This window comes from Chanos chanos, chromosome 6 (genome assembly GCF_902362185.1).
Source record: "Chanos chanos chromosome 6, fChaCha1.1, whole genome shotgun sequence".
Lineage (NCBI taxonomy): Eukaryota > Metazoa > Chordata > Actinopteri > Gonorynchiformes > Chanidae > Chanos > Chanos chanos.
In genome coordinates, this window is record NC_044500.1 from 21162750 (window position 1) to 21182161 (window position 19412).

The 19412-nt window shown below is 41.1% G+C and overlaps 1 protein-coding gene across 2 annotated transcripts in view; it reads left to right on the forward strand.

Moving 5' to 3' along the window:
- Positions 1–19412, forward strand: part of nbeab (neurobeachin b) — a 253431-nt gene that overhangs the window by 41593 nt on the left and 192426 nt on the right. For both annotated transcript variants that reach the window (XM_030776247.1, XM_030776248.1), the window contains exons 2-6: positions 10265–10496; positions 13222–13322; positions 13882–13977; positions 14379–14500; positions 17158–17284. In XM_030776247.1, the coding sequence (XP_030632107.1) occupies positions 10265–10496; positions 13222–13322; positions 13882–13977; positions 14379–14500; positions 17158–17284 (678 nt within the window). The remainder of the gene's footprint in view (positions 1–10264; positions 10497–13221; positions 13323–13881; positions 13978–14378; positions 14501–17157; positions 17285–19412) is intronic.

Consider the following 19412-nt stretch of genomic DNA (forward strand, 5'->3'; position numbering starts at 1 on the left):
CCTACCTGACTGATCGTTATCAGTTTGTTGATGTAAATGGTGAGTCCTCTGCACATACTGAGGTAAAGTTTGGAGTCCCACAAGGTTCTGTTTTAGGCCCACTGCTTTTCTCTTTATATATGCTGCCTCTAGGTAATGTTATTCGTAAACACGGTATTAGCTTCCACTGCTATGCTGATGACACACAGTTGTATGTCTCAGCGAAGCCAGACGAGAGACACCAACTCAACAAAATTGAGGAATGTCTAAAGGATATTAGGCACTGGATGCTTACGAACTTTCTTTCACTCAACTCTGAAAAAACAGAAGTACTTGTACTAGGATCACATGCAGCTAGGAGTAAGCTTTCCGATCACATAGTTACTCTGAATGGCCTTTCTCTTTCATCAGGTGCGGCAGTAAAAGATCTTGGTGTAATTATTGACCCCAGTCTTTCATTTGAATCTCATGTAGATAATATTACCAGGATAGCCTTCTTTCATCTTAGAAATATTAACAAGATAAGAAATGCATTGTCATTTCAAGATGCTGAAAAATTGGTTCATGCTTTCATTACCTCTAGGTTAGACTACTGTAATGCCTTACTGTCTGGATGTTCTAATAGATGTATAAATAAGCTACAGTTAGTTCAGAATGCAGCAGCCAGAGTTCTTACTAGAACCAAAAAATATGATCACATCACCCCTATCTTATCCACACTGCACTGGCTCCCCGTCAAATCTCGTATTGATTATAAAATCTTACTATTAACATATAGAGCATTAAATGGTCTTGCGCCACAGTACCTGCGCGAACTCCTGGTCTCTTATGATCCACCACGCCAACTTAGATCAAAAGGTGCAGGCTATTTGTTGGTACCTCGAGTTATGATGGCTACAGCAGGGGGCAGAGCCTTCTCTTACAGAGCCCCACAGTTATGGAATAGCCTCCCAATTAATGTTCGAGACTCAGACACAGTCTCTATGTTTAAGTCAAGGCTGAAAACTTTTCTGTTTAGCCAAGCCTTTTGCTAATAGCCCTTCACTAGGCAAAGGAGCAGATCTGGAGGGTTCTCGGGCATAGATTGTTTGGTGAACTGGGATGTTTGGATGCTGTCGCCCCCCCACTCTAACATGTTCACTCAGGTTTGTTGACTGTGGAGTGGGTGGCCGCCTTGTGTCCCAGAGTGCCATCATGTCCATATTACCTTCTAGCTCTCCCTTTTAACTATGCTGTACTAGTTAGTCTTGCTGGAGTCCCTGCCTGCACTCGGCACACGATGTATATTTACCTTTACCATTATGTGGAAATGAACATCTGACAATGTGTGTCTCTCTCTCTCTCTCTCTCTGTCTCTGTCTCTCTCTCTGTCTCTTTCTCTCTTTCTCTCTCTGTCGAGCCACACATGCTACTCCTGAGACACCAGTGATCCTGACTCCTCCCGCCCTGTGGACTGATCCATCCTGGTGTTATCATCTTCCATCCCCCGTCAGCCTCCTGTCTACATCGCCATCCCCTTTGTTCATGCCCCAATTTACTTTCAATTGTAACTGCCCACGTGGTCGGCACCTATTGCACGCCTGTCTGGCCAAGGAGGGGTCTCCTCTCTCTGTGGTCCTCCTCAAGATTTCTCCCATTTTCCCATTCCCTCTTGGGTTTTTGGGGAGTTTTTTCTTGCCCGCCATGAGGATTAAGTCAGGGGGTGCCGTCATATTTTGATTTGACTGTTGTGGCCTGTAAAGCCCTTTGAGACTGTAAACAGTGATATTGGGCTCTAAATAAACTTGAACTTGAACTTGAACTTATTTGTCAGCCTGTTCCTTCAGTTATAACATGATTGTCAGCCTGTTCCTTCAGTTAACCTCCTGCCTAGATAACTGCCATTTTATCCCAGCCCTGGCACAGTTCTGTTCCTCATGCCCTGGTTTAGCTGCACTGGTCTTTGGACTGGTAAGGTCAAACATGTCCAGAGCATGCCCAGTGAGTACATCTCCACTCACAGTAAAAATGCCTCCTAAGTATGGATTTAAAACAGTTTGATTTCACTGTGTTCAAAGAGTATTGCTGCATCTGTAAATGGCACAACTTTTCCTCTGAACAAGACGATTTACATGGGCCTTTTGTATGAAATTAGTATACGAGTGTTCTGAGAGCATGAGCAGTCATATAGTTTGATCTGACATATAGAGTAGACCACAGCATTTTGAGGTCTGTGATAGATATAATCAATATTGTTATCATGGGTTGTGTAAGTAAGTGAGAAAGTCTAAGAGCTCCACTGAGCTCTACTGAAGTTCATTGTGAAAGCTTATCCATTCCCTGTGTGATGGAGGAGGTCTCTGAGGAGTGCGGTGAGGAGGTGCAGAGCATTAGGCTGAATGAATGGAGCTGGGAGGGTGAGAAGCCTGTTTGCATATCTGATATTTCCCCATCTCTCTCTTCCTTGGCCTTGACCTTTACGGCAATGACATTTTGACAACTGTGAGGAATGAGAAAAAGTCTCAAATCAGATTCCCCTTGCGGCTCCTCAAAGTCACTGCTTAGATTCACTCTTCTGACTCAGTCTGATTCACTCCTCAGTCACTCCTTTGACTCACTCCACTGACTCACTTCTCACTGTACTCCTCTGACTCTGAGTCCACTGACTCAGTCCACTAACTCACTCCTCTGACTCACTGCTTTGACTCCCCTCTGACTCACTTCTCTGACTTACTCCTCAGAGTCAGTCCTCTGACTCACTGCTTTGACTCCCCTCTGACTTACTCCTCTGACTCATTCCTCTGACTCACTCCTCAGAGTCAGTCCTCTGAGCTCCTGTGTCATGGCTCTGCTGGAGAGATCTTTGTGTTGACGCGGTTATCATACAGGTCTTGTTTTCAGAGATGAGTCTGCTCTCTTCTCTGTGTGCTGTATGAAGCTGAAGGACAGCAGGAAGGCAGGGCCACCACTCAGAAATCTTTTTTTTTCTTCTCTCGTGCTTGTCAGAGCCTTCAGCAGCTCCAGCAAGCATACTAGTGCTGAGTAGTGTGAGTTGTCAAGACTGAAATTAAGTCACTGCATTTGATATTCTTATTTCATCAGACCAGTGATTCTCAGAGACTCTGTCAAAAAAACCCCTTTTTGTCCTCTTTGTCGTGTTTTTGGGTTGTGTTGAATTTGTATATTGTCAGTATTGCTTGTGTAGTTCAAGAATTACAGTCAACATAGCTGACCTCTGATCCATGCTACCCGTAACCGTGGTGATGGCAAAATCTCTGAAACTGATTGGCTGAGGAACAGAGGGTGAATTATGAATTCACATGCATTGCATGTATCTGGCCTGATGTCTTTTGCTGGAACAAATAGGTCTGTTGCCAGTAGATTACAATATGAGTAATAGGCACTAATGGCTACATTTTCAGTGTCAAATTAAAAGACTGATCACGACTGAGACGTTTGCTGTCAGTGTATGTCATTTATGCTTTACAACTGTCAGCCATCATCTCTGTCATTTTATTTTCCCCTGCAAATAGATGTGATGTGTGCTTCCCACTCAGTCAATGCTATTGGTCACTTATTTCAGACAATGATGTTTATTGTTTACATTAGCCTGTACATTACTGTAATTTATAGAGTAAGATTAGTTCGCCTGCCAATTTCAAATGCACAATAATATTCACAATTATACATTTTCTTAAAACCACCATTTATAAAGTCATTTGTCACTGATTTTGAGCCGTTGAACTGACATGGCTCTGTCTCTTTTCTGGTTCTTGATGCAGTTCCTGCAGTAGAACAAAAATAGCTATTTAACGTCTGTCAAATTTCCTTTCTTTTCTGTGGCATCAGTCTCTGCTTGCTGGACAAAATAACGGTGTAGTTTAGGTCTATTTTCATATGTTGTTGGAGACTGTGTCACACATTCTTGGCATTTTCCTTTAGCAGGGACGCTGACCCGATCAAAAAACACAATAAGATTTGAATACTCATGAGCAGAACTCAAGGTCTGTGAGCACATGGGAAGGTTGTAAAAATATTTTTAAAAATATTAAATATATAAAAACAAAGATATAATGTGAAATTTAGTGACATTTGGTTGACACTTGGAAATATTACCAAAATGTTTCCCTGATTCCAAGCTATGACTCATACAGCCCAGCATATTTATTTGCAGACAGTGCCTCAATATGTCTGAGGTGTGTGAGAACACTTTGTCTCACTCTTTTTTCTCAGGTTTCTTACAGTTTTTAATAAGTGGTTCTAGCGCAAAATGAGTAATGCAGCACTGAATGGAAAAGTACTGGGTGGAGTAAGAATCTTTGTCTTCAAGATTATGTGTGTGTGTGTGTGTGTGTGTGTGTGCACATGCATGTACTCTGTGTTAATGAGTGTGCTGAACACCATTGTTTGAGCAGTGCTGTCACCATCGATGCTACTGACATCTGACTTTTCTCCTCACAGAGATTTGGCTGATTTTTAAAAAAAATGTTTTTTTTGGTCTTCACTGCTCTAAGCTGAAGAATGCATTTATTAGTTATCAGTCTTTTACACTCAAACTGCAGTTATTTAATGCAAAGGTACTGAGTGATTCATTTCTATTACTGAGCTGTAATGAATAGGATTCTGCATGAGACCCTCCTTCTTCAGAGCTCTCATCTTTTCCAGAGTCTATTAAAATTACACAGCCCTGAGAAGTCCGTTAAAATGTCATGTCTTTGTCCAGAACAACAGTCAGAACAAAGACCAGGGCCACTGACAGAGGGAAAATGAATAGGGTGGGAAGAAGAACAGATCAGCAGATAGAAATGTAAAAAAAAAAAGAAAAAAGAAAGGGCCACTTTCCTAAGTGTGTCCTAAAGACTGGCCTGTGTCCTCTGTGTTGTTGTGATATCAGAGATCATCGTTCATCACAGACTTTCTCCTCCTGTGGCCAATCAGACGCAGGCAGACAATTGACCTTAATGTTCCTGCTCTGAGGTCATAGCCCTCACAGAGAGAGAGAGAGAGAGAGATCAGATGAAACAATGAGAATTATTTTAATATCCTCAGGATTCAATACAACTGATATGATCCATGTCTTATCTGTACCAAGGCTCCATTTCATTACTACAGTTTAGCTATTACCCTCCATGGGAACTACACAGTTATACATGTTAGTGACCTTTACATGTTTGTTTGTTATGCCCACACTGGTATAGCTGCTAAAATGGATGGATGTTAGACACTTTGAGTTACAGCCATGTTTTGACTGAAACCAGCTGTGTCTGGTGACTGAGAGCAGATTCTGGGGGTCACATGACCATGACTGTTGACATTTCTTGTTTAGCGATTGGTGTAAATCTGAAGGACAAACAACAGCTGGATTACAGCATGTTTTCTGCCACTGTGGAGACCGGTTCTTCGGAAGATTCTTCTGCTCATTTTAACTATGTGTAATTTGTGCAGTGATGCTGGGAGAAGCTCTGGAACATTCTCATAGGGACTGGAGAGCCCATTTGTTGGTGTACTGTGTAAATGTGTCAATCATCTGTTCCCTCATCTGTATTCCTCAATTTCAGACATTACAACATCTTTCAGAAATTCATAAAGGCTTTAGAAATTCTACCAGTGACAGACACAGACAGGTAGTAACAGGTATACGCTTTGCTAACTGTATAAAGCTATTTAACTCTCTTTAGTCAAAGGAGGGAAATGTGTCTGTGTGTGTGTGTGAGAGAGAGAGAGACAAAGTGTGTGTATGTGAATGTGTAGCCCCTTTCACACATGCACTGAATCCCTAAAACAATCGGGATTCTAATCGGAGGGGCAGTATGTGTGAACAAAAGGGTCCTAGTCAGTCGACTAGGTTTCTAAACGGACTTTATTCTACCAGCCTCCTAGTACATTCTCCGTTCTCTTCGTTTGGGTTCATGTGTGAATAGAGCGGGTTATACTCCAGAGTATGCACAGCGAGCAAGTGGGCGTGTTGATGGCGTTTCTAAAATGCGACTGGTGTGAAACCGGAAGGTGAAGAAGAAGGGTCATTCACATGAAGACGCCAACGAAAATGTCTAACTGGAGGCCGAAATAGGCCAAAATCGTCAGACAAAAGCTGGTAGCCTCGTCCACTTTTTTCGATTTGTTATAAACAAAACACTGTGATTTTCGCAGAGTACTTTTTGCGTCATGTCCTGCCTCCTGCAGGCTGCGGACTATCTGCTGCTGTGTGCTACATGTGTGAAAGGGCAACTTCGGACATAATGTGAATCTGATTCTTATAGTCCGCAGCGCATATGTGAAAACGGCTTGTGTGTGTGTGAAGAGAGAGAAAGGCAGAGAAACAGAATGTGTGTGCTTGTGTGTGTGTGTGTTTGCGTGTGTGTGTGTCTGTAAGCAGATAATATGAGGACCAATCTGTAGTTCATCAGCTGCATAAAACTCTCTTGACTGAAAGTGTGGATGAGTGTAATTTTCCCTTTCTACTCTAAAGAATCAAGTGAATTAATCCACCCACAGTGAACTAATCAGTGTATTTGCAATTATAACTAACAGTCTACAGCACCGTAATGGCCAGAGTTTTCATTATGGAATATCCCAGACTGATGAAGCTCTCCATCATCTTTACTAGAATGTATTTTATATGGATATGTTTTAAGAAATTGAGCTAATGGCTTGCGGTGAAAAGGAAGTTGCATTGAGTACAGTACAGTTCATCCAGTAAGCGCTGTTGAATCGCTTTGCAAAGATAAAAAAAAAGAAAGAAAGAAAGAAAGAAAGAAGGAAAGAGAATGTTCAGTCAGAATGTTAATGTAATAATACTGAGGAATGGGACAGACCCATTCTCATGCCCCCGCCCCCCCCCCCCCGCATGCATGACTGAATACTCTGTTTATACTAGCGGTTCATTTTTACAAACCTGCGTGTTCAGAATGTGCATTAAAATTATACAGTATATCTTCACTCAACTTTAGCCTTAATATGCTTTCTTAAAAGAGCACATTTAAATGTTTTAGTCACAAACACCAGCCATAGTTCTAAATGAAAGCTATCTGTCCTTCTCATTCAGTCACATCTGGATGGAGCAATTGTTCTGATCTCTGTATCAATTGTAACTTTAATAACAGTGCTTTTCAACAGCCAAGCTCTGCAGGTCCGTTCACCTGACTGAAAAGGCCCCTCTGTCTCGCACAGTTGACCCAGAAGCCTGCAGAGTTCTGCAGTTACTGCTATTGATTTGATGCAATGTGTGTCACTGTGTGTGGAAAAAAAGCCTAGTTATTGGCCCTGGTGTATCCATGAACTCCTTAAGCCTGTGAAACGTACCCAGGTACAAAAGAGTTTCTTTTCTCTCTCTCTCTCTTTCTCTCTTTCTCTTATAAGAAATTCTTTCCTGTTTCTTCCTCTGTGTCTTTCTTTTTCTTGTATAAGAAATTCACTCCCTTCTCCCTCCCTCCCTCTCTCTCTCTCATGAGAAATTCTGTGCCTTTTCTTCAGTGGAGTGTCCTGAGGGTCTGCAGTAACCGCACTCCTCTTTTATGAGGAAGTCTTTTACCTCCAGGAGACATAAATGAAGTGACTTACCCACACACCAAGAGATAAGGAGCTGTCACTCGCCTCCTCCGCCTTCATTCATGGCTCTTATTAACAGGATTACCACTCTAGCCGCCCCCCCCCCCCAAAAAAAGAAACCTCTGCCAAATGATTATTTATGCTGAGTTAATCTAAAACAAACAAACAAAAAAAACACAGGGTCCGTACTTCTGCTACACGAGTACTTACACTGCCTTAATAACTTCAAAAAACAAACAAACAAAAAAATCATTTAATAACTGCCTTAATAACCTCAAACACCCCCCCCCCCCCCAAAAAAAACAGGGCCCATACTTCTGCTTAATGAGTAATTACTGTACTTTAAATAACCTCAAAACAAAACAAAACACAGGGTCCATACCTTTGCCAAATGAATAATCATTGTGCCTTAAATAACCTCAAAACAAAACAAAACAAAACAAAACACGGCGTCCATATCTCTGCTAAATGAGTAATTATTGTGTCTTAAATAACCTAAAAACAAAACACAGGGTCCATACTTCTGCTAAATTAGTAATTATTGTTGCTTAAATAACCTCAAACAAACAAACAAACAAAAAAAACCCTTAATAACCGCTTTAATAACCTCAAAAAAACAAACAAACAAAAAAAAACCACAGGGTCCATACCTCTGCTAAATGAATAATTATTGTGCCTTAAATAGCATCAAAACAAAACAAAACAAAACAAAACACAGGCTATACCTTTGCTAAATTAGTAATTATTGTTGCTTAAATAACCTCAAACAAACAAACAAACAAACTAACAAACAAACCCTTAATAACTGCCTTAATAACCTCAAAAAAACAAAAACAAAAAAAAACACAGGGTCCATACCTCTGCTAAATGAATAATTATTGTGCCTTAAATAACCTCAAAACAATACCTCTGCTAAATGAGCATTTATCCTGGTTTAATAATCTCCTGAGCAAGTTCCTGAAATGCAAATGGAAAATGATCTGGAGTTGATCTGAGAGGGTGTTAGTGACTAATCTCTCATCTGAGGTTTTCATTTATGTCTCTGAACAAAATGGGTGAAAATGACCTCAGTGTGCAATTAAACCCCGTGTTTGCAGCAGAATGGCACGATTACAGGGACAGTGGGTAAAATTATGAAGCACTGGACTCATGCTATAAGCCATCTCTCATGCACCATCACACAGCCACACTCATATGTTCTCCTTACAGCTCAGGGTACTGTGTATCAGTTTTCAGGGCTAGAGGACCAGGCAGAGAACAGTACACACTGATCTGGGACCACACACACACGAGTGAAGTAGAATGAGAGTATATGTTAACTAGTTTTAGGCATGGTGTCTTTGTTGTGCAGATATATTTTAGTTCTCAGACTTGCACATTTGAAAAGAGTGTATCATTCCCTTCTAGCTCATAACTATGTTTTTTTTTATTGTTTTTCAGATGAAGTCTGAAGTCTCACACTACTGGTTTGAATACTTACTAGAATGTAGCATAATGAGAGAATAGAAAGCATACATTGTACACATTCGAGTCAAAATGAATTAAGCTTGGATTTACAGTGAAAATGAGTTTAGGATTAATTGTCTTTCACCAGTTAGTCATTTTAAATGAGAAAATATGCCTGTGCTTGTAAGTGGAGCTGATTACACTATTCTATATGAAAAGTATACAAATAAAAACATGTTAAGTTTATTGATTTACATATTAGAAACATGGGATATTTTCGAGATTTTAACATTAAAATCATTCTCATTTGATGCAGACTGTAGGCATAACTGACTCTTGGATTCACCTTGTCTTTGCATTGAGGAAAACCCACTCTCTCGCTCTCTCAGTTCATGTTATCTTGTGATTTATGATTGTACCCGCTGCACTATGATGACAAATCAATGTTTTTCAGTGTTGTTTTCCTACACTCTCTGAGGGAGCAACACAACCGTTTGGAAGTTTTCGCTGTCGATGCGTGTTGCCCGTTTTTTTGTTAGGATGAACAATTAATCCTAAACTCTGTTGCCTTGTGTTTTGTTCAGCTGTTCCCTTTTTTTGTGCCGTTCATCTCTGTCTGGGAACGCAGCCATTCTACACGTGTAGAGATCATCTCTCAGATGAGACATGAAAAGACAGAGTGGTTGTCATGGTACCCATCAGCTGCTACACTGTAAGACTGAACACTGTAGAGGCAGATGGTACGTCAAATCAAAGTAGCAGAACAGTTGAGTTGAGAACTGTGACATGAGTGGATTGGTGTCTTCCTGTGGAGACTGATGGAGTAATCATTTTCCTTTAGGCCTCTCAGACAGGCAGGGCTGCCTGTTTGACTCAGCCCTAAGTTCATCAAACACACTGAGGTTTTGTCAGTAAAGGTATTTTGGACAGTTTTCGGCACGTTCACGTTCCAGACCCCCTCGTCCACCTCAGAGATAGCTGGGAACGTCAATTTCATGCTCTCCGATCTTCGAAGATGAAATATTTGCTGGTTTTTAATATGACTTTCCCTAGCAATAATTGTGTGACTGGAAGGAGCAGTAAGTGAATCCTTGTAATCACTTGCTCAGTTCTGTTTAAGTGAGAACAGCGTAGGATGTTTAATTTCCTTATATCACATATCCTTTCACCTTTAATTTTCCAATATGGTTACTTTGCCTTCACCTCTGTACCTAAACTTTTTTTTCTCTTTCTCTCCTTTTCCCTTTCCTCTGTTTCTCTCTTTCTTCCCTTCTTTCACCCCCTCTCTCCTTTCACCCCTTCTCTCCTGCAGCTTGTGGGTGGCGAGTTTGACCTGGAGATGAACTTTATCATCCAGGAGGCAGAGAGCATCAGCTGCATGGTGGAGCTGCTGGAGCACTGCCAGGTGACGTGTCAGGCGGAGATCTGGAGCATGTACACCACCATCCTGAGGAAGAGCATCCGAAACCTCCAGAGCAGCACCGAGGTCGGCCTCATCCAGCAGGTCCTCCTCAGGATCCAGTCGGCTGACGACATGATCGCAGGTATGGCTAGGCAGCTGGTTGCAGTCATGTGATGTAACGCAGACAGAAGCCTGTAGGTTCACATTACAGTGATTGCCTGGTTAAGGGTGACTGGTGAATTACTGTTGTTGTTTCCTCCACACACAGGAGCGGAATCGATTCCCTGTCCTCATAAGACTGGATTAGTGTGTATGTTGGGACGGCCTGGATTGGTCGAGTAAATCAATCAGTTTCACTGGGGTTTCTGTGAAGTGTACATGTGAAAGGAATGCGTGTGGAAATGGATGAGATCACAGAACAAAATCTCTGCCGTTTACCCTTGACCTTCAGTTCACTGTTGACCATAGATATGGTTACTTAAAACACACTGATGGTGCTGAAGCAGATGTCTCAGCTGCGGAAAGTCATGTTTGTTGTCCCGTTATGAAACCAGAGTGATTGCATCACTGAGTCGTCTGTCATCCATCACAAATCTACACACACATTTCTATCCCTCATTAGACGAACAAGTTCATTCGTGGGCATGTCTGAGATATCAGACGAAATGCCTGATGGGCCAGATTCGACCTTACGTCGTTCACATTCACACACATAGCACGTATAATCCCAGATTAGGAGTTACCGAACATATTGAAGAGCATATCAGTTTGATTTGACCTTAACTGCTCTGATTTTAGAGTGCGAAAGAGGACATCAGGACAACCTGTCTGAAATGCCGACAGTGTCTGCTTTATAAAACATACTCCAGAAGAAAATTGTCAGGGCTCCACAAAACATTTAGTCGATAACTTCATCATAGTGCAAATCATCAGATTTAGGGAGAAGAACAAGAGATTTTCAGTCTTTTTTCACTCATGTCACTAAGCAGCAGTTCTTTATTCTGGTTGTAAGGGGTGTGTGGCTTCTTTTTTCTCTCTACATGTTGTTTTTGTGCCATTTTCCATGTTGGAAACTTACAGTGGGTTCATGAATTTTCCGTCATATATTTCTGCTGACTTAATGCCTTAAATAATAGCTGTATTTATAACTTATTTTTGGTTCATGTTTATTTTAATGCTAGTGTCAAACCTGCAGGTTTTGTACAGATAAGGTCAGGTGTGCTCTGTGTTAGTGTGTTCTGTGTTAGTGTGTGCTGCACAGTGTCGGTTGCTGTGTTTCAGGATAATGGTGTCTGGTTCATTCCAATCACTATTATTCATCTTGCGTTGTGTGTGAGTTCTCCACACAGCTGCTTGAGTCTGCTCTGCTGTTTAATGCTATCAAATTCCAGCCAACCCCCCTTCACACACATTCAAACTACAGCGGCAATCTGATAACCATTTCTCTCACAAAAAGTTTTGATTGTCTTTGATTGTGGATTACTAAATACAGCACATAACATTATTTTACAGAGCAAACATTATTTTTTAGATCTTTGCTATAATAATAATAATAATAATAATAATAATAATAATAATAATAATAATAGTAATAGTAGTAGTAGTAGTAGTAATAGAAGTTTAAAAAATCACTGAGAAATTATTTATGACAACAGAAATACAAAATGACTCGTCCTGTATAAAAAATATTGATGTATTTATCAGGAAAAGAGACTACAGATAAGCTAATGCTTTTCTTATTAAGCTGTTTAGTTAAGTTGCTAAAGTCTCTCTCCCTTTTTCTTTCCTTTTTAATTACCGAATACAAAAGAACAAACACTATTTTTATGTCTGTGCTATAATGAAAATTCACCGAGAAATAAGCTATTACAACAAATACACAAAATGAAGTGTCCTGTATAAAAAAACAAACAGGAGTATGGTTATCAGGAAAAGAGACCAGCGATAAGCTAATAATTTTCTTATCAAGCTATTTAGATGAACTGCTAAAGTCTCTCTCCCTCCCTCTCTCTCTCCTTATTAATTAGCCCATAGAGCCAATTTCCTTTTGACTCCTCTCTCAGTATATGCCTAGTCATAAAGTCTGAGACTGTGACTTGATGAGAGTTTTACAGGCATTTGAAAATCTTGAAGGGACTGGAGTAAAATGAAAGACTGGCCGTAGTGGCTCCAGAGAGACGGTCAGAGGAGACTGATTGGACTGAAACCATCTAACACACAGCTGGAGACATGGAGGTCATGTTCTCTTCTCTACATCCATCACAGATTGCTCATAGCACATTACCTCAGACATGCCTGTCCTTTCTCTGCTCATGCACAGGTCCCTGGTTTTTGAAAACAACTGTTCTGTTCATCTCTAGCAGAATAATTCTGTCATTATAGAAAGCTTGTTACTGTAGCAACCACATCGTTTCAGTCATGCCGCCCAAACAGGACATGGGTTTGTGGAAGAGAGATGAATTAGTGTTGAAGGAGTTTGGGTTCAGTACTGAAGCACGGCAGCATTGCTCTCGAGTTCGGTACTCAGTCAGACAGTCTCTCCACAGCCACTGGATCATGTACTGACTGTCTCTTTCAGTACTCACTTTACCCGCTACAGCCACTGCATCATATACTGACTGTCCCTTTCAGTACTCACTTTACCCTCTACAACCATTGGGGCACATGCTGACTGTCTTTTTCAGTACCACACTCACATTATTACTGGATCATATGATGTCTCTTTCAGTAGTACACTCACTTTGCTCTCTCAAAAGCCTCTAATTTAATCACTTCAACTTTTTAAAAAAGAGATAGTAAATGTTTTCTTTCTTTCTCTCTCTCTCTCTCTCTCTCTCTCTCTCCCTCTGTATATGTTGTTCTCTCAGACCTGCTTGTGGACATGCTGGGAGTGCTGGCTAGTTACAGTATAACGGTGAAGGAGCTGAAACTCTTGTTCAGCTTGCTGAGGGGAGATGGTGGTGTGTGGGTAAGCTCCAGGTCTGGAGACTGCGCTGCACTGGCCAAGTCAGGACAAAGACACTTAGGCAGTTCTCACTGGCCCATGCTACCCTGTCAAAACCGCACTCTGCAGTCCCTTTTAACAGTCAGACCCAGCTCAGTCCAGGCCCTCTATGGTATTGACTGACCTGCCTCTGGAGAAGACACAGTAGGCAGAGTATTGACTTAACACAGCTGCCTCAGTAAAGATCTTGTCACAACTACTGTGAGGTTCTGTGTGGCATGAAAAGAACCCTTGTGCTAATAGCCCTAGTGGTGTCATGTTAAAGTAGTTTTGAATCAGCTACTTAGTAAAACATTTATCCTATGGTAAAATTAAGCAGTGTTTGCAAGAACAGGTCAAAGAACATAGAGAAATCTTAAAATACCTTTTATTGAAAGGATGAGACGTGGAAAAAACTAGTACTTGAGAAGTCTTAAGGAACTTAAAACTAAGTTTGTATCTAGTGATTGTTGATTTGAAAGCAAAAAAAAAAAAGTCTGTAAACCCTGTTCTCTTCTCCTCGGCTTTTCCCTCCTTTTTTCAGCCCAAGCATGCGGTTAAGCTGCTGTCTGTGTTAAATCAGATGCCTCACCGACATGGACCAGACACTTTCTTCAACTTCCCTGGTCGCAGTGCTGCAGTAAGTGCCTGTAAAATCCCTACCACACTGTCCGATGTGAGAAGGGTTTTAGACTGTTCCCAGAGCAGTGTTAATAGTTAATAGTTAAAATGTAATTGGACGTACAGTATGTCTCTCAGATTATATTTTCTCAGATGTTTTTGTCTAATTTGGCCCTTGGCTCTAACTTTAAATCGGATTTCATTATGAATGCTGTAGACAAATTACATTTGCATTCAGTGCTATTCCAGTGTAATTGGAAATCTAACTGTACCCAATGATTAGCAGAGGTATTACAGTTATTATTCTAATTAGAATTATTAGAGTTATTAGAGCTATTTGTAGCCAGGCTGTTATGTAAGCACACCTATTTTAGTTTTCAACTTCAGTTGTGAAATTCTACACTGTCTCTTCTCTGGCAGGCAATTGCTTTACCCCCTATTGCGAAGTGGCCTTACCAAAACGGATTCACTCTCAACACTTGGTTCCGAATGGACCCTCTGAACAACATTAATGTGGACAAGGATAAACCCTATCTTTACTGGTCAGTAAACATGTAAAGAAAAATCCATTCTCACACAACACACTTCAGTGGCTATATGTGGCTGTCTTTCTGGAAGTTGCCCTATGGTAGCGTAAGCATCCCCTAGGCAGATTAAGCTGAATGACGGCATCTGTGCCCTGTGATTCTCTGAAGTTTCACACTGATGTATTGGTCTGGCCCTTACATAATGAGGTTTGCTAAAAGATCTCTGTTTTCTGATGATGCAATGGATTATGCCAGAATAAAGGAGAATTAGTTCAGATTTTGCTGATAAAACTGCTGGGAACTGAGCTTGAGCTTGAACTGAGGGTGGCCAGAACCTTCTGGAATCAGAGAAGCAGCTCTGCTGGGCGCCGTGTTGTGGAAAGGAGAATTAATTTAGTTTCTAATATCTGGCGGACTTAGAGAATGACTTGTGTAAAGACTTGTGGGTAATTAGCGCTGAGATCAATAGCGCGGAAGTGGAATGTTTATCGACTGTAGTCTCAGCAATCAGAGAGGAGAGCCCCAGGAGAGATGAGACAGAGAGAGAGAGAGAGAGAGAGAGAGAGAGAGAAAGAGTGCCAGAGAGAGAGAGAGTGAGAGAGAGAGAGAGCGAGAGCGTCAGAGAGAGAGAAAGCGAGAGAAAAGGAGAAATTCAGAGTGAGTGAGTGAGTGAATGAGAGAGAGAGGGAGTGAGAGAGGGAGAGAGAGAGAGAAAGACAGAGTGAGAGAGAGAGTCAAAGTCTGACGGAAAGACGGTAAGAGATGTAGAAGGCAAGGATAAAAAATAGAGAGATCGGGAAAGAGCTGAGTAGGGCGAAAATGATAGAGGGAGGCAACTGAGAGGAAAAAAGACAAAAAAGAGAGTGAATGTATGAGAGAGTGAAAACCAATCAAACCATGGGCATCCATCCACAAGCCCTTTGTTGGGCTTCATTTTGGTTCCATCTTTTTTATATTCTGAGCAAAATGACCCTGTAATACAGATCAAATAACTAGGACAGCTTTTCATGAACATTCTGTCCAGCTGTTCCTTTCCCCAGCAATATGACCCAAAGCAGACAGTTTGTACTCAAACACTTCCTCTCTATAAAGTGGAGACTGGCAGGGCTGAGCTGATGCACCATGCTAATCTTATTTAAGGCCTGCACTCTGATCACTGTGAGGGCGGACTGAAATTAGCCACAGAGTAAGAGTGAGAGAGAGAGAGAGAGAAAGAGAGAGAAAAGAGAGGGAGAGAGAAGAGAGTGACAGAAGATGACTTAAAATACACGCTTTCAACCTAGTGCACAATAACCCTCAGTTTATGCAGTGTGAGGGAAATGTGTGAGATCTGTGAGAGAAATGTGTAAGAAATGTAGGGGAACTCTGTGAGAAATATGTGAGAAACGTGTGACAAATGTGAGAGAAATGTGTGCAAACTCTCTGAGAGACATGTGAGATCTGTGTGAGAAATATGTGAGAAATGTTTTAGAGTCTCAGGTTAATGTGGTCTCAATCATCTCAAAGTACCTGAATGATGTCTTCAAACTAATGAATAAAAAAATCATTATTATGAGCCCCATGTCCGTTGGAATTGATGCTTTGTTCAGGACTGGAGCCAGTAGATTCCAGTCTTTATGGGCTGCATCAGATTGAGGTTTTTGAGGAAGAACACACCCTCAGCAAAAACAGAGCAAATCAAAAGGTAAAGAAGGATGGGCCAGAGAAAAGTAGAGCCCGCTGATTTAAGACAGGCTTGTAAATGCCGTTCGATACAAAGCTGCTCTCTAGAAAATCTGAATCACGCCAGGCAGCTCGAGGAGAGGTTTTTCCTCTCACATCAGTGTGGACAGTCCAGAACCCTGTCAAGACTCATTACCGTTAAGTTAGTGTTTCTAGGACAAGTCACCAGCTCCTGCCTCAGGTATCTCCACACCACATTGCAAAGTTCTGAAAAAAGTGATGTAAAGAGGTGTCCTATCCACATCATTTGTGCATGTGCATGTGTATGTGTGTGTGTGCGTGTGTGTTTGTGTGTGTGTAGGGATGTGTGTGTATGTGGTAATGTATGTGTGTGTGTGTGTGTGTGTGTGTGTGTATGTGGGTGTGCATATCTGTGTGTAAGTGTGTGTGATTTAATGAAAGTCAATGTCCTATACAGTGTTAATTTCCCATGGGAAGCAGAGACATGGACTTGGCATAGAATGTCATGCCTGAGGATGGAAATAAATATTTATTCAAGGGGAGAGGAGTGTTTTTGTTGTTAACTGCACCTCACATGTCAAATACTGAGAAAAACATTAGCAAATATGTTGCATTACTATGAATATTTGTTAAGCAACAAAAAAGTAATACTTCAATTCAGTGTTTCTTAATCCTGCTCCTGGGGAACCCCTGCTCTGGATATTTTCTATATATCCTTGCTCCAAACACACCTGATTAGTGTGATTAACATGCTCTTGATTAAATCAGGTGTGCTCAGCCAATCAAAAGTGCCACTGATGAGTTCAGCCAGGTAGGTAGAGCAGGGAAAGAAGGAAAACGTGCGAAGCAGGGGTCCCCCAGGAGCAGGATTGAGAAACACTGCTTTAGGTAAACCACATTTTAAAGATCCTAAATGTGTTTTGCATTGCATTTATGTAAGTTTCCTATCTGATTTGCATTATATTTATGCATATATGTTTTCTTTTCAGCTTTCGGACAAGCAAAGGTATTGGATACTCAGCGCATTTTGTTGGTAACTGCTTAATCGTAACATCTCTGAAGTCAAAAGGCAAAGGTTTTCAGCACTGTGTGAAATATGACTTCCAGCCCCGGAAGGTAAGAACAGCCCTTATTGGTCCTTACCTCTCATTCGTGATTGGTCCTTAAACACTGCCAGTCTGAGTGAGCTGAAATTGGACTCCTATACAAATCAGAATTGCTAAAGCATTAGGACCATCTCTTCCATTTCTCACTGGACCCTGTATTGTACCGATTTCCTGAAAACACACATCCAGACTTGACCAGGCCTTGGGGAAGGACAGGTGTAAACCATTGGCATGACTTGTGTGATAAACAGTGAAGCTATGCCCACTTATTACAGAGATCTGGCTTTGTCATTTTCATTTGTTTATCACTTCCAGGAGAGGCCCACTGACATGAAATGTCTCTTTTATTAGGCAGCCCTGGACAAGACGGTCACACACACACACAGCAGCAGCAGTACAGATGGACACTGGTGTCTGCTTTACTTAATAGACTTTCATATGGGAGAACTGTTCAGTACACAGCATGTCTGCATAAAAAGCATAGTTAGTGACAATAGATTGGCCATCCGAGTTTCCCAGGAGACAAAACCACCTCGGGGTCACGAGAGGTCAGCCTTCACTTGCTCGGCCATATGGTCAGATTGGATCAGGCCCTCTTTACTGAGAATGTTAATGTTATACAAATAACGGGCTGTCCACCCTGTTATGCTCCATTTACGCGGTGCGGAGCTTGACAGAATAAGGCTGAATTAGCTGCCCTCCCCTGTGTGCAGTGTTCAGCTTTCCCTCACCCTGTCTCCATGAGTCAGACGTTAAGAAGGTCTCTCTGTGTCTTGGGGTAGAAGTAAATGAATATTGGCAGTTGACAGGGCTTGTTGTGCAGTTGTTCAGATTGGCAGTTGTCAGATGCTTTTGTTAACTGTCACTGTCCTAAGACTAGACTCTTTGACTTGTCAGAAAGGACAATTTCCCTGCTAAACAGGGTGAAATAAGAGGAAAAAACAAGCATGCCCTCACTTATCACATGGAATGGTTTGATATGGGGTATGAGGTTAAATTTGCCATCTGTGTATGTTTTTAGACAATGAAAATAGAATAGCATCTATAAACAACTAGAAATGACTATAGAGATCTGAAGATGTGATCTGTCACCAGTTTGTTATTGTATCTTACGTTTGAAGTAAGATACAATAAGTGTGTATTTTTTTACATACATGCACACACACACTCACAAAAGGCATATAAATGAAGATAGAAACAGATAAAAGCCATCTCTTAAACTGCTCCTAAGGGCTGTTTTAACTGGGTTAAATCTAGGGAATAGGGATGTACCTGAATCTGAATACATTATTCGGGAAAGCACAAATAATGTGATGGAAACAGATATTTCTTCTACTCGAAGTCGCTTGTTATTTTTCGGGGGGAAAAAAAAACATGATTGACATGTTTGTGCATCAGCCATTATGTTTTTTCAAATCGATTCATATTATTGTGGGTGGTAACAAGATAAAAATGCCCATTCTGTTTGCAACTACACTAACTAGTCGTTTCATTTACTACACGTTATTGAAAAGTGATCGCCATTTTCTGTAGTCGCCCCCACCGAGTGAGGTGCGGGAGCTAGCGAGACAAAAGCCTATTGTGACAGCTAGATTACTCCCGCAACCTATCCATCAAAATAAAGCTTAGAACCTGTAGTTTTTAGCTGTAGCCTATGTGTTAATTTCCTCCATTATATTATGTAAAATAAGTATGTAAAGGGATGAGGTGGGGTTTTACATCTGACAAGTGAGAAAACTGAGGGGAGACGGAATAAAGACACAGGAACAAAATACAACCTGAGAAAAAAATGTCTGGTTTACCTCTCACATTTTCATATTTGCGAAAGGACAGTAAGATTAGAAAATTCTGACCAGAAGTCATCTTTAATCTCATAAAATGGATCAGTTTCCCAGAATTCTCTGCAGGCTACTGAGATAAGAGGCTCTTTTATTTACAAAGATAAAACCATAAGACTCTGTGATGTTTTGTTAAAAGACACTGCGGCTGTTATTGATTTTTTTTCACCTCTTATTGGTGGAACAGATGTAAAAATATCCATTAATGTTTCTCTGTGCACCCAGTAGTCATTAAGGGGTCTGGGGAAGAGTGATGGCTCAGAGCTCCGATGGCCTCAGAGACACGGAGAATGGTGAAAA